Source organism: Camarhynchus parvulus, chromosome 6, assembly GCF_901933205.1.
Source record: "Camarhynchus parvulus chromosome 6, STF_HiC, whole genome shotgun sequence".
NCBI classification, from domain to species: Eukaryota; Metazoa; Chordata; class Aves; order Passeriformes; family Thraupidae; genus Camarhynchus; species Camarhynchus parvulus.
The window spans coordinates 22644609-22659811 of record NC_044576.1 but is presented as its reverse complement, the minus strand read 5'-3'; the positions used below and the strand labels follow the sequence as shown (position 1 = coordinate 22659811).

The 15203-nt window shown below is 49.5% G+C and overlaps 1 protein-coding gene across 6 annotated transcripts; it reads right to left on the bottom strand.

Annotated features, from left to right (window-relative positions):
- Positions 1-274: 274 nt before the first annotated feature.
- MFSD13A (major facilitator superfamily domain containing 13A) lies at positions 275-13796 on the bottom strand. Of its 6 annotated transcripts, XR_004060825.1 has the most exons (12): positions 13729-13796; positions 12470-12540; positions 7783-8051; positions 7235-7314; positions 5984-6433; positions 5002-5119; positions 3945-4041; positions 3017-3188; positions 2277-2470; positions 1831-2069; positions 1546-1691; positions 275-458 (listed from the first exon to the last, which is right to left on the bottom strand). XR_004060825.1 is itself a non-coding variant. In XM_030950773.1 (11 exons), the coding sequence occupies exons 3-11, from the start codon at positions 7945-7947 to the stop codon at positions 1638-1640; spliced, it is 1569 nt and encodes a 522-aa protein (XP_030806633.1). In that variant the 5' UTR covers positions 7948-8051; positions 12470-12540; positions 13729-13796; the 3' UTR covers positions 275-1637. The 6 variants fall into 6 exon arrangements, 5 of the variants coding, with proteins under 5 accessions (XP_030806633.1, XP_030806637.1, XP_030806634.1 ...); XM_030950773.1 differs by having other exon boundaries at positions 275-1691; XM_030950777.1 differs by having other exon boundaries at positions 275-1691; positions 7982-8051.
- Between the last annotated feature and the right edge of the window lie 1407 nt (positions 13797-15203).

Genomic DNA, 15203 nt, shown 5'->3' with positions numbered 1-15203 from the left:
CAGCACCCACTGGTGTAGAAATAGGACAGGCCTAACTCTGGGCTCTTCCAAAGCCTTCCAAAGCAGCAGGGGTAAGTGATGCTTCCCTTCAAAGGCAGGTGATCCCCTCTGCCCCCTGCAGAAACAGCCAAGCCTCAGTGCAGTTTTGTGGAGAAGGAGCTGTCCCCTTGTCTCCACCCAGCCACAGCTATGTCCCCACAGCACCCCATCCACCCAACCAGGCTAGAGCCACTGGCTAGAAGAAAATCATCAAGCAATTCAGAAAAAGATCATCTTTAATTTATGAAATGGAGAATCATTCTCAAACTTGGTCAGAAGTTGCACAAATCACTTATGATTGAACCAGTAACAACTACAGCAGCCTCATGGCAGGAATGTCTTGGTCCAAGACAGAAGGCAGCCATGTCCTGAGGCAAGATGGCAGGCTGGTGGGCTGAGACCCCAGAGGGAACCTGCGACTAAACAAAGAACATCCCTTAACGTACAACGGCTTCAAACACTGCCTGCCAAGCCCCCTGTCCTGCAGCACGCAGGCACAGGCTTTGGCACATCCCTTCTCCCTGCCCCCAAACACATTACAGGGATTGAGGAGTCACTCCCTTGCCTCAGGGACCCCTTTGGTGATTACCTATCGCCTGCTCTCAGCCAAAACGAGGGAGACCAAAGCACCTGCTCTCTTTGGGTCCCTGGCTCAGCAGCTCTCTGACCTGCTCTCAGCAGGTGAGATGATCTAACTCGGGCACTGTTTCTAGCACAGAGGAGCTGAGGTGTCTGCCCCTTCCCACAGGGGTAAAATTCCAACCCTGTGACTGCCCAGTACTGTGTCAGACAGGCTCCAAAGAGGAATCAAAGGCACAAAAGCAAGACTTGGTGTCTCCTTCAGGCTGTGCTCTCCTGCAAGACGGAAGGGCACCAGGCTGCCTCACCGGGTCACCTGGGATTGCCCTGGGCAGGGAGGCACTTCCAGCAGCTGGATTAGGGGTCGGTTCCCTGACCTTGCCCAGAATGGGAGGGGGCTCATGGTACAGCTGTGTGACAGCACTGAGTAGTAGGGCCTGTGGAGGGGAAATGAGGGATAAACACATGCAATGGGATGCCCAGTGAGATGATACAGCTCAAGGCTCTGAACTCAGTTCGAGCCCAGCACCTTTTTCAGGCCAGCAACAACTTTCTCTACAAGGCCACAGAGAAGGGAACCTCAGCATAAAAACAGCACACCCAACAGATCCTGGCTGTGCAGCATATTGTCTTGTGAACAACAAATGCTTAAGAGTGGATTTGGTCCAAGAACCACAGCACTGCAAGTGGGAGCATTCTACAGTTACAGAGAAAGGCCTTCAAGGTCCTGTCATCCCTGCTCCTGTTTGACAATCATTCCCTTGGTCACTTGGTCCCTCAGAAGCCTCCCACTCCACAAGAGTGAAAGGCTCTAGCGAAGAAGGACTCCCTGTACAGTCTCCTCCCGCTCAGCTGCAGAGGCTGTGGCTCCCAAGAGCCATGCCCAGTGCAGAGAAATGCATTGGGGATGTGTCTGTTTTCTAGCACCTGCAACCCAGCACCTCTTTGCTGGAATGAGCAGCTCTCTGCTTCCTGGGACAGGCTGGGATGAAATGTTCTTGCTCCTGAGATCAAGCGATCTATCTCAGGACCCTCACATGCTGGACCTCTCTGCCTTCCCCAGTGATGACCACCTGGAATGAACAAACATTGGCATCACAGCATTTCACAGCTGAACCATGAACATCAGGCTCTCAGCCCACCATTCCTGCCCTTCACCTGCCCAGAACCAGCAGCATCCTGCAGGCTCAGGCACCCTTAGATTGTTTTGACCTCTGGTGCTTGGCCTTGTGTCAGGCTCTGCCGCTGAGCCTTCACCACCTGCAGCCGCTTCCCATGCAGGCTGAACTGTGACCAGCTGAGGAGCTGCAGCAGGGCGCACATGATGGGCACAAAGACCAGGAGGTAAAAGCAGCCCTGGCGAAGAGTCGGCTCCAAGGCCGCGGCAGACTCCAGCTTCGGCTGGGCACTCACCACGTTGTTCAGGGGGTTGCGCTGGAAGATGTCGTAACCTGGTGTCAGAGAAGAGTTTGTGAGAATGGGGCTGTAGGGATGGATCTTTGTCCATTCTCTTTGAGTGACCAGCCGTGGAGATGCAGAGACCAGGCACAGGTTAGCAACTGAAGAGCCCTCTGCACCCACCCAGGGCACAGCACAAGGTGTCAGACACTGAACTCTGCCCTGTTCTGCTCCACTGCTTTCCCCAGGAGCATCCTTACCTGTGTACACACAGAGCAGCCAGGTGCCAATCAGAGGGGCGAAGGTCTGGCCTGGTTTGGTGACCAGAGCCACCATCCCAAAGAGCAGGGCTGAGGCTGCCTGCTTCCTACGGTTCAGGACTAGATCCTCGTCCACCAAATCAGTGACCACCAGGTTGAGTAACTTACAGGTCCCTTCTGTGAACACACGGTTGCTGCAGAACAACAGGCAAAGCACTGAATAGGGCTATCAAATGACAGGAAAAATGTGACAGATCATAAAAAATGGCAAGGCTTGAAAAAGTTTCCCCATACTTGAAATAAGAATTTCAGGTGCCCTAGTTACAGAAGAGGAACACCACTATCAGTAAGACTTTATACCCTGCAGTGACACCTCAGATCAGTGTTGACCTCCCACACAGACAGGCCTGGGGACAGGACACACTGGGTTGTTGCTCACAGGCAGCTGCAGCACACACTGAGGGCTGCAGAGGAGAGAAGCTCCCAGCAGCTGGCAAATGCAGGTGCAAGCTGCCACCAGTCCTGCTGGTCTGTGACCTCCTGAACATCACTGTCTCCCTCACTCTGCAGCAGGACAGCCTGTGGATTCTGCAGTGACCTGTCCCATGTGCTGTCAGAGCTGGAAACCACATGGCCTATGTATGATCCTGCCCCCTGTTCCCTGTGCCTTCCACTCCTTAAAAAAGGGACAATGCATTTTGCTTCCCAGGAAGCAGAGAGCAGGGGAAGTGCTTGCCTACCTGGCAATGAAGATGCAGAGCAGATACACCTGATCAGGTCCTGCCAGGAACATGACAACACTCAGAGCCAGCTTCAGGAAGAAGAGTCCTCGCACCACAGCATAAACCCCATAGCGGCGGCAGAGCGACAGGAAGTAGAGGTTGTTGAGATGGGGGGCAATGTAGGAAACACCTGAGCAGAGACAGATGCAGAAACAGCTTGATGGAGTTTCACCTTCCACATGTCCCCAGACATGATACCAAGAGAGACAGCAAGGTTAGCTGTTGCCAGCAGGACAAAACAGAGCAGCTCCTCTGCATATACAGAATATACATATACAGAAGGCTGCAGCAGATTTATTCCTATAGAGGCTTTGTGGCACAGCACACACTTTCCTACAGAGGGAGACCTTCTTCCATCAACCTCATGGATAGAAAGGAAAAAAAGACTTGTGCAGTGTCATGCAGAGGCCGCAACTCAGCCCTGGAGCAGAAATGAGAGAGACAGGACTGCCTGACCAGACCTGGCCTGCAAAGAACCCTCCCAGGGTAACTCTAGGACCAATGCCTACATATCTGTGGCAGCTTGGAAATGGTCTGTATGCTGCAGAAGGAAAGGGATGAAATTTAGGGCTGTGTTCTCTGCTGCATCCTGGGAACACTGCATTCTGCAGCCTCTAGTGCTCAGAGCAATACCGCTCTGGAGTCTGGTGTCCAGCACACCAGGCTTGTCCTTACTAGAAAAGGCTCTGAGTTACTTCTGTGCCCAGGAAGGACAATTCAAAGGTCCCAGGGAAACACGTGGGGTGTGTGCATGTGTGAATCTTACAGCCCAGAGTCCTGCATGTGAGCACACCTCTCCCCAGACGGAGCTTGGGAAGGGCAAATCCAGACTGGGGACAGGTCCTATGTAACTCAGCTGCTCCCTCCAGTCCCACCTGAAACTCACCAAGCAGGAAGGATCCAGTAGAGACAGAGATCTGGTCTGACAGCAGGTGCTCCAGGAACAGAGGGAAGAAGTTGCTGTTAAAATGGCAGTGAAAAACCTGTGAAGGCAGCATGCAGACGAGCTGGTCAGCAGGAACAGCAGTGAGAAAGAACAGAAAAAGCTAACAGCCCTCTGGGCTCTGTTGTCCTAGGAGCCCCATGCCAAAGGATCATGCAGGATAGGCCTGGAGTACTTCAGCAGAGCAAGACCTTGGCTGTGACATTTCTGACACTGCTGGCTGAGACTGCAGAGCTGCAATGCCATCAGCTATGCCCACTTTGTGCCCAAGTCACCCCCACTGCCCAGCTGTACAGTACAGTGGTGCTAGGGCAGACAGGGCCAGCAGGTGACAGCAGTGACCAGAGGCTCGGAGAGACAGTGGCATGGCAGGAGGGAGGAGGCAGCCGGCAGGAGGACATCGGTAAGGCAGTGAGGCTTGAACACAAAGATGCAGACCAGCATCTGCCTGAGGGAAACTGACAGATCCTCAGGGAGCCATGACTGCAGCACACAAAGCTGGGCAGGCTGCCTGCATTTGGTAGTCATCACTGAAGAGGATGAGGAACAGAAATGGTAAAAGCCAGCTGAGAGATGGATCCAGCTGGACAGCGAGAACAGTGATGTGAGCCTCAGGAAAACAGAAAGGGGAAGGAGACTGTGCTGACAGCCACGCTAGCAAACAGCACTCCTAAACTCATCCCCTCTGTGAGCCAGGCCCTGTGCTTCTGCACCCCATATGGGCTGCACAGAGTTCAGTCAGCCCCCATAACCCAGCCTACGCTGCAGAGAGAGGAAGGGGCACCCCACAGCTTGCTCAGGAAGTATCCTCAGTCACAAGCAAGGAGAGTGGCTACCAGCTGCTGAATCAGCCAGCATGTGCAGGAGGCTCCAAGAGCAAGTGGGTGCTGGGAACATCTCTGCCCTTCCTCAGGAACTTACATACTGCTGAATCATCCATCACAAAGAGCCAGAGCCAGCACTCATCCTCTGAATTGCAGTGTGTCACTTCTGTGCCTACCTGGATGAGATTCATGCAGACAAACCAGAGGAAGTTGCGATGCCGGGAGAGCTGCTGGAGATACTCTGCCAGGGTGATCCTCTTCTCCTGGGGGACGGAGAGTTTCTCAATGTACAGCCTCAAGGAAAAGGAGGGATAAAAAGCAACCATAAATCCCTCAGACCAAGACAGAGTCACCAGCTCCCCTGTGTAGATGCAGAGCTGTCTCTCCTCAGCCCCCATCCTGACCTTTCATATTCCTGGACCAATCAAAACATTGGAGTCTATAACTTGATTGCTTATTGCTAGTAAGAAGCACAGGCAACAGGTTTCCCAAAGAACATCTGTCTTCTTAACACAAAATTCACTTTTCTCTCCAGAAATGCATTCTCCTCTTATCAGCCATTCCACTATACATACGTTCCTCTTCCAGGTTCCTGCAGTTAGCTCACCTGGCAGATCTCATCAGGATCTGCTGCTACTACAGCATAATGCTGGCAGCTCATAACAAGAGATGACAAGTGAGGCAGGCCAAGGAAGGAGCTGAACAGCGAAAATCAGCTTGGCTTGGCCTACCAACAGCCCAGCCACTATCAGGCAACTGAACTGAGTGACAGGGAGAGACATTCACTGGTCCAATTCCATAGGGCATGGGCAGCAATGCCGTCTCATGCTCAAGCACGAATGCTTTCATAAGGTGCTTCTGACATTCTACCACTCACAGGCCTCACTGGGTGCTCTAGACATGAACTCATTTTGTGTTCCAAACACTGGCCATACAGCAGGTTAGGCCTCTGCCTCCAGTTTGGACTAGGACTGACACAAGACAGTTTTGTTCTATTTTCAGAGGAGCCAGTGTGACAGCCAATTCTGAAAACTGTATCAATAGACAAGAACGAGAGAGAATTAACAAATTTTGCCTCATTCTGGATATTCTCACACATTTAGTTTGCTGCAGATCTATGTCAGGCCTTTGTCCCTGCTGAGAATTCGTGACCCTTACTCTTTCAGGGTTGATTCCTGGTCCCATTTTGCTTTCCCATCAGCCTGAAACCGCTGGCGGAGCAGCTGTGTGGAGAGGGTGAAACCAGCAATGGAGCAGAGGGCCAGCAGGACGCAAAATACGCGAAAGGAAAAGAAGTCCTCCTTGTTCCACACTGCATAGGACATGAAGACAGACAGGGAGCCTATGGCACTGAAGAGAGAGCAGTAGAAGTTGAGGCTAGTCCTGTCTTTTGCTGAAACAGCCAGGTCTGCAAGCAAGGCGTTGTGATGGAGGTCAACCATGGTGAGAAAGCTGTCATACATGCAAAGGCAAAGGAGGAACTGCAAACCAGGATGAGCCCAGGAAACCCAGAAAGAAAGGAAAGAAATGGCAAAGAGGGGGCCATTCTGGCTTAGTGCTCTGAGCCTCTTCAGAACTACTTCAGGGGACGAAATCTCTGCTCCTGCCCTGCAACAGAAGAAAAAAAAATATTTTACATACCTGGACAAAACCCTGCATGATCACATATTCTTCCTCTCCAAGGAAGTCATGTAAGTGCCACAGACACAAATACAGCTTTTGTTCAAGTAACAACCACCCACATCAGATACCTTCTCAGCTAATAGTGAATACACTGAAAATATGGGTTTAAGAAAGCCAAAAAGGGATTTTTTTCTCAGAGCATTTGTCTCCCTGACAGTGCAGTACTGTCTGCACTTTGTGCAATGTAAATGATTTTCACGACTTTTTACTAGTTTCAGGAAGCCACACCACTATTTTCATTAAAATGTTGACATAAATACATGAGAAATGCTAATGGCCAACAATACAGAGCTGTCTTGCCTTCCATCCTATACAGTTTGGGAACAACTGGTCTAAGGCATTCCATGTGGAAATACCTGTACTTTTCCCCCTTGTGCCTCCCAAACCATGTACAGACACTCTCTAACACCCCATTAACAGGCTTGCTCATATAGCAGGGGCTTGAGATTTTAGACGCCCATATTTTAGGTTCTGCACCACTCATGACTGCTAAGGGTTAGGGCCACATCCACCCAATAAGTGTGTGTGACTTTCTCTAAAAAGGCAAGTACTGAAACAACATTTATGAGCACTGAACTTCAAAGATGCCACGAAAAGGACGTATTTAAGAGTTCCATGCCCAGTAAGCTATTCCCACGCCATCATTTTAAAGCTGCCAATTTGACATCATCTTCCCCAGAGACTAAACAACTTCCCAGACTCTTCTGAAAGCAGAACTTCACTTACTGCTGTGTGCTAAGGAATACTCGGTCACTCAGCCAGCCAAACAGAGGGTCATTGAGGCTGTTCCAGATCAGAAACACTGTCTAGGAAAGAAAACAGGATAGTGAAATAAACCACAGGACAGTGAAACAAACCACAGGACAACTCCGTTCTGCCACCAAAGCAAGCAGTGCTGAGCTGGCATGGTGAGCTACCAGCAGGAACTGTCCCAGCACACCTTCCCTGTCCGATCACCACTGTATGATGCCCCTGTCTGGGGCAACTGGCAGTAAGACCAGTGGTTTTCACTGCTTATGAAACACCCCAACATCCCCAGAGGAAAGGCAGTCTTAAGAACAAAGTTTCTGCATTTTCTGTCCCAGCTTGTTCTATTTTTATGTAAGTGGGAAAAACTGAAAAGTCCAAGTTAGCACTTGGAAGGCTCCCTTGCTCCCTCTCCAAAAGGGAACACTGCTGTTACAACTAACAGTTTTCACATTTCTAGCAAGGAGCAGTCTTGGTTTCAGAGTTTCCTACTTAGAGAGTGCAGAAGCCAATGGAAAAAAACTAACCTCTCCTATCCAAAAGGACAGTTTATCAATCTTGTAAACAGAGACGAAGGTGTCCACATAGTACAGGAGGAACACATTGTGCAAAATGGAAACAAAGAGCGACAGAGACCCGTAGATCACTGCAGTGGGCAAATGGAAAAGACTAGCCAGCAGTCGCAGCCCCATGTTGGTGCAGTCAGTGTTCAGCTCCTTCAATCACCTCCATTTCAGGTGAGATGTCTTCTCCCAACACCTACTACATCTTTGATGGGGCCACTCCATTGTTGCTCCTGTAGGAGAGAAAAAAAGAAATAAAATAAAATGAAAACAGATTCATTTTCTTAAATAAAGGTGAATCAAGTTAATTGGTAAATCTTTGTATGCAGCAATCAGAATTTGTATTGTTTTGAGGAGCTGCTACAAAGTGGATTGGAGGGGATTTAAGAGACTAGAAGCTGTCTGCTGCACTAAAGCTGTTTCATTAAGCTGAAGCCAGGCTGTGGGCTCCTGGGGGTATGGCTGCCTCCTCCTAAGCAGCCTGCCCTGTCCTTTACCCTGTAATGTTCTTTGTTATCCAGCAAGCAGACAATTAATCCAGCTCTTTAAAGGCAAGGTCAGAGGAAGAATCAAGCCAGATAGCTGCAAACAATAGAGCAGCCTTCAGAAAACACACCTAGTCACTGGTATTTTTAGGTACTCATGTACATTTTTATCCAAATAAAAATGACAAGAGCTGTGATGTAACCTCACATGTGCACAATGCTTTCCCTAGGCAGTCACAGCTTACTGCACCTGGGCTGGCTCAGACAGCAGTTATTTATGGTGAGCAGTGCTGCTGCTTTGTGGCATGAAGAGACACAACCAAAACACAATTGCAGCAGGCATGCTGCCATCATGCAATAAAAGTAACCAAAAGTGCCTTAGAAGTTTTCCAGCTTGTCTTGGAGTGACCTAAGTCTTAGGACCATAGCCTGAAATAAAGATGCTTTGGCTGGACAGCAATATACAGAGAAATAAAACATGTGGACACAGCAGCCTTAGACCAGAACAAGTCACTGTATATTCACAAGGGGCTGAGTGTGAGAGGAGGACTCCTCACACCTGCACTGACTGGAGCTTGTGGCCAGGAGCTGAGGCCAGAAATGTTCTCTTGTGCTTTTCAGGCTGAGCTCTCTCTCACACACCAGTTGCTACAGACCCAAGACAAAACACAAGGCACTTATGTGAGACATGAGGGTTTCTTAAACCAGTACAAGCCAGCTTCTCCAGCCCATGCCATCATGCCCTGTTCACAGCACACACACGAAGGGTGACAAAAAGGTTGTTATCTTGGCACTGTCAAAAGCAAGATAAAGGGCTGTGTGCCACTCCTGTTTCAGCCTTCCAGGGTCTGCATTCACCCAACTCAGATACATCATGGGGGCTTTGCAATGTGGGATAAGACTGAACACATAAGAAATAGGAACCTACGCACCACACCATCATCTTGGGCTTGCAACACCAGCTGCAGCAAGTCCAAGCAGGAAATCAAGCAGAAGAATAAATGTCTGGGTATGAAACCTGACGAAAGGCCAGTCCCATTCAGCATTTCCCTGAAGCCACGAGCCTGACCACTTCTAGGCAAGATTAGAAAAGCAAAAATAACCATCTGCTCTGCCTAGGCCAAGGAATTCCTCATAACTAGTTCAGAAGGAGCAGGAACAGCATTGGTTCCAATCAATTACATCACTAGATTGAAACTGCACCTCGGTTCCACTCCCAGCCAAAGCACTAGACCTCAACTGGATCCAACTGCAGAGCCCTTGTGGAGCTCAGACACCATTCTGCATCCCTGCCAGGCCAAAACCCATGGCCAGAGAAAAGGAAGACACTGCTTGGAAGAGAATTCAGCCAGACAATGAACCTTTATAGACATAATTAAAGACAGACAAGCCTCAAGGGGAAATTTCATTTTGTATGGTCAAGAATTAGAAAGGAGTCACAATGCCTAAAGACAAAGGTTAAGAAGAAGGGAGAGTTAAGGCAAGAGCTAAGTCCTCTGTCCCAGAGGTAAGTTCTCTGTCTCTCACCAAAAGTCTTCTGTGGAGGACTGACAGAAGAGCAGATGAAGACGTCGGAGTGCTGGGCCCCTTCATGGAATTGTCAGGATGCAAGAACTGGGAACACTCACTGTAACTAACAGGGAGTCAGCTTAAAATATTTCTTTACCTGGCAGGTAGTAAACACCTGACATTCACTACCAAAGGATATTAGAGAGCTGGGCAGCAGCTTCAAAGGATTAGACAAATTCACAGAAAACAGCTGCACACAAACAGCTACTAAAGGGAACAAGGCAGGGAAATCTCCTCTAACCACCCCAAGCCAGCTATGCAGGCTGGGGGCGGACAAGTGGAAAGGCCATAAATGGTGCCCAGACTCGTGTGCTCTCCCCCTAAACAGCATCTCCTGCTGCCACCGTGGGGCAGGATATGGGGACAGACAGACTAACAGTGTGACCTACTAGAGTGATTCTTAACCTGGCCTTGCCTTTGCTATCCAAAACCTGAGTGAGAGAGCCTGCTCAAGACTTGGTCTCAGTGCTGCACTTCATGCGGTCCCCATCCAAAAAGTGCTTCACTGAGCACATGTTGCACAAACCACAGCTGTTGAAATTTCCAGAGACACCTCATTTTGTCATATAAATGCTACAGGGCTGTTCAAAGAGGGTGAAGTTCCACTTCCTTTCTTTGTGCTCCCTCATCACTCCCTCACAGATGTGCAACCTCTCCAGCCAGCTGATATTTGCCAGTGATGTCACTTTTGCTAGGATAGTCATTAGGTCATTTGATAGATATTTTTTCCCTCGTCATCTGCAAATGTGCAGCTAAAAGGAAACAAATCACAGTTGTCTGTAAAAAGCAGATTTCACTTCTACACCCAAAGCTCTGTGTTACTGCCACACTGGTATTTTCATAACCTTTTCCTTGGGATGGAGAATTATTCATGGAGTATGTCAGAACTTTTCAACATGAGGCTGTAAGAAGGACTGGGAAAAGGAGCTGCAGGAGGGAATAGCCATCATTCATTCACACTGAACCTCTAACACAGTCATAAAGCAACAAGCTCATAAATTAAAAAGCAATGAGTCTTTATTTGAGAAACTTCCTCCTCCGCATTTGACATCTGGCTCCTGCCAGTGACGTCCACAGATCTTATCTTCCTGAGGAGGATGTTGGAATACTAACTACCAGGAAAGCACTGCTTTTGTTTGAGAGTGCTGGCATCCAGCTGTGTCTGGAACACACCACAGCTTGGGGCTCACACATGTGCTCTAAGTTCCTAGCCAGCTCACAGCTGGATGCACCGAGTCCCTGTGTCCCGTGGTGATTCGGCAATGCTTTGGCCTTACTACAAGGCTGAGCTCCAGCCTTCCACAGCTGAAGCCACTTGTACTGAGCCAGCAGCAGAGCCATACATGTGAATCTTGGCTCAAGCCAGCCTTTTAAGCAGGGCCAGATGATTTTTATGTGCTCAAGTTGCCACTCAGCAACCTGAAACAGCCATCTGCAGACCTGCCTGCAGTATCAGGATGGCTCTTGTGTTCATTCTCCCCTGTGTGGGTAATGCAGGCTGGAATCCCAAATAATACTTCAGGATATGTCTGTGCTTGCTTGAGCTGCCACTACACTGCCTCTGCTGCATATTCTGCCTTTTGAGGGGCTTACTAAGCCAGCTCCGTATGTCTGCAACTGCCACACAATAAATCCACCAGCAGTTGGAAAAAGCACCTGAGAGAAAACCCTATTTATAGACATTTGGCACAGCCAGACAGGACTGGGCTGCTGGGGGTCTGGCCCCACTCACAGGGAAGCTGGGCTGGAGCTGCACCTGTGGAAGAGCTGATGTCCTGTGACCTGTCCCAGCAAAACACCTGGTGCTGGGCACATCAACTCCTCCCAGAGCCTGCAAGTGACAGTCACAGATGTCTTTGTCTGGTCAGGGTTATCTGTCAGTAACCAGCCCATTTTGTGAGCACAGACCAGGTTCTGCACACTCCTTCCCTTCCACATATGGTACCCCAGGACACCCCCACAATACATCTCAGAGGGTCCTCACCCCATGAAGCTACCTGTATTCTGGCAGAACTCTGTCAGTAAAACAAGAAATTCCCCCACAGAGCTATGGGAATGAATGAAACCAAAAAAGCCTCCACTTAAACAAAAAAATACCTCTCAAAATCCTATTTCTGTCCTAGGAAAGCCCCCTCCTAGATATACACTTCATAAAATTTAGGCTCCTCTGACAAGACTTTGATATTGTGCACCCTTTTAGAGATGAATATAACTCCAAGGCTCTCAGTTTCTCCACTCCATACTTCTCCTGAAACCCTCCTAACACCCTCAGATAATCCCTTAGTAACAAGGACTCTTGAGGGAACATTAAACACAATCCTGTGTGAAACGTGAACAAACATCCCAAAGCAGGCTCCCAGCAGCTTTGTATCTGATGTGTGAAGAAATTAAAACTTTGAAACCACCTGGATCAGGCATGGAAATATGACTGAAAGAGGTTATGAGGGCATTTCCCAGTACTGTTTACCAATTCAACAATTGATGACTGTGCATCATGAGGTTAAGTAATACCCTTCTTATCACAAGCAATCATATGCTTCCATCATCCCTGCTGAGTTCATACATGCAAACACAACTGCCACACAGACAATTAATACCTTGAACCAGCTGGTAGCTTCCATGGAGCTGTGCTCCAGCTGAGCAATCTTGTTCAATCACATCTCATGGCCTAATAAGAACACAAGGTTTGTCAATATAGACATAACAGGGCAGATCTCATAGCCTTGGAACTTGGCAAGGCTTTTACCTTAACAACACGCAACATCCTCTGTCTAAAGAACTCATTGTCTTACAGTGTAAAGGAAGTGTGTTAGATGTATTAAAAAACTTGTTCCTGATCATTTGCTGCCAATATACATTCTAATCCTGTAATAGACCTCACAGCACAAGGATGGGAACCAATGCCTGGTAACTCTGGCCTCAAATTACAAAACTAGAAGTAAATTTGAAAACTTCATTGGAAACAAAACACAAGATTTGCTTCAAAGGAGCTATAAGAGGGGATTACTGCCTGTTCTTTGTTAAGATTTAACAGGAAACTCCAGGTGAGAAGCAACTTTCCCCACTCTGCCAAGTGCAGCCACCAGGAGTTTCAGCTACACATCTTCCCGGGAACAGGGATTCCCTTCACCTGTGCAACCTCCCAGGGCACCGTCCCTCCGCAGGGCCCCGGCTGCAGCCATAAGGCCACAAGGCCACACACAGGTCACCAACTGCAGCCGCTGGCCTCCTGTGCGGGACAGCAGCACAGGGAGCCAGGCTGGACACGGGGACACCGTGACTTTGGACATGCGCTGCCATCCCTGTGCCCCATCCACAGGCACCCTCCACGCTGAGGGGAGGCCTGGCAACCCTGGCAGAGGAAGGGGCGGCCAGGCAGAGGCGCTGCCATCCTTCCCTGGTGGGCTCTCCCGCAGGCTCCATGGCAGTGAGTTGAAGCCTGCCAGGTGAGGGGAAGGCGTAGCAGGGACGCCAGAGACCCGCGGCACACTCCAGGAGAAGAGGGCGATACCAGAACCGCCTCTCCTTGCCGGGAGGCAGAACCCACCAGCTCTAGGACAGAGCGCCCTGCCCACGGGCACTGACACCAGGGAGCGACGGTACCCCCTGGCCCGAAGTGGGATAACCCACGATAACAGAGGGAATGTCCGCCAGGGCTCTACCACTGCAGGGAAGGGGGGTGCCCCCTACCCCGCAGAGGCGCCCCCCCGGGGGGTAGTGTCTCTCCCACCCTACCCGAAGCACCTTACTGAGCGGAAGAGGGCTCCGCCACCCTACCACACTACGGGTAGAGAGACAGACCGGGATAAGCGATGAGGCAGAAGAGACGCCCGCGCGCCGCCTCGGCACCTCCTACCTGCGTCCGGTACCGGCGCTCCCCTGCCGCTCTGCCGTCATACATCACGGTCGCGCATGCGCGCCCCCAGCCCCGCCCCGCGGCCATTTTACGTCCTGGCAAATGAAGCCGCCGGCATCTCCCGGCAGCCATCGCGTGTGAGGGCACTCTGCTCCCTTATTTGCATATCCCCGCCCCCAGCCGCACCAGCCTCTCTGGTGCGGCGCCGCCTCTATGGTCAGTCCGCCCGTCGCCATGGAAACGCGGCCTGGCCGGAACGCCAGCGCTTGGAGTCAGGGAATCGTGAATCATCGTGGAATCATCAATATTGATGAGATCTTAAAGTTTACCCAGTCTACCCGCCAGCCCAGCGCCACCACTGTTACCTGTAAGCCACTAAACTGTATCACCCACTGCCATTTCCAGAGACCACTTGAAAACCTCCAGGGATGGCAACTCTACCACCTGTGCAACCAATTCTAATGCTTGATCACTCAAACGAAAAATATCTAATATTTAATCTGAATCTCCACTGTCCCAGCTTGAGGTAATTTCCTCTGTCCCTCTCACTGTAGGCACAGTAAAAGGGACCAACCTCTGCCTCATCACAACCTCCTGTCAGGGTTTGTAAAGAGCAGGGAGGTCCCCCCAAAGCCTCCTCTTCACCAAAGAGCATGTGCCAAGCTGCAGAACGATTAGTGGGAACAAAAATATATACATGTCTGCTTCGGAAGGTGGGGCAGTAATCCAGCAAATATCCTGTCTCTGGTCTTAGTAATCAGAGACTTGCATTTCTCTCCCATGATTAATTTCCATTCATCCTGTGTATTTCCGAAAATAGGGACTATTATTGTCCATTATCATTTAAGATCTCTCTGTGGCCCTTTCTCTCAAAGAAGCAACTCCTATGTTCAGTATATGTATCACCTTTGGTCTCTCACTGCAGCAGTTGCTTCCATTAAGCTGTTCTCAAATTTTACCAGGGGAAATATCACCACGAAAAAATTGAGGCAAAAGCCAATTGCTGTGCACAGAAAAGTATTATTGCACCCTATTACATACCAAAGGTTTTGCACATTAGACTTACTAGTAGCTTCTTAAGCAGGTCATTTTTATAAATTCCTAGAAGCCAGACAACTAATTGTAATCAACATGGTTTGTAATTAAAGAGTGATTTGTAGGTATTTAGCTTCAGCTATTGAGATCACCTGCAGCAGAGCAAGACATAAGGCACTAATCAAAGAATCATTTAGTTTGGAAAAGATCTCTAAGATCACAGAATCAGTAAGCATCCCAAAGGAGCTGCATTACTGCTGCTGTTGTGCTGGGTGATGATGAGCTGACCCTGCAGAAGGAGTCACCCATTTAAAACCCCTGTGGAGATTTCTGTCTGTAAAGGTCCAGCACAGTGCAGGTGCTTACAATAAGGTAGTGCTGATGGGAGCCACTGATATGGCTTCTTACTTAATTACAATCTGGATGAGCTGTGAGTACAA

What these genes read in the sequence shown, in the direction of transcription:
- MFSD13A (XM_030950773.1), bottom strand. Translation starts at nt 7,947, where the DNA reads ATGGGGCTGCGACTGCTGGCTAGTCTTTTCCATTTGCCCACTGCAGTG. An exon ending in TCTGCATGAATCTCATCCAG is followed by an intron (nt 4,042 to 5,001) that starts GTAGGCACAGAA and finishes CTGCCTTCACAG; the next exon opens with GTTTTTCACTGCCATTTTAA. An exon ending in CTCTGCATCTTCATTGCCAG is followed by an intron (nt 2,471 to 3,016) that starts GTAGGCAAGCAC and finishes GTTGTTCTGCAG; the next exon opens with CAACCGTGTGTTCACAGAAG.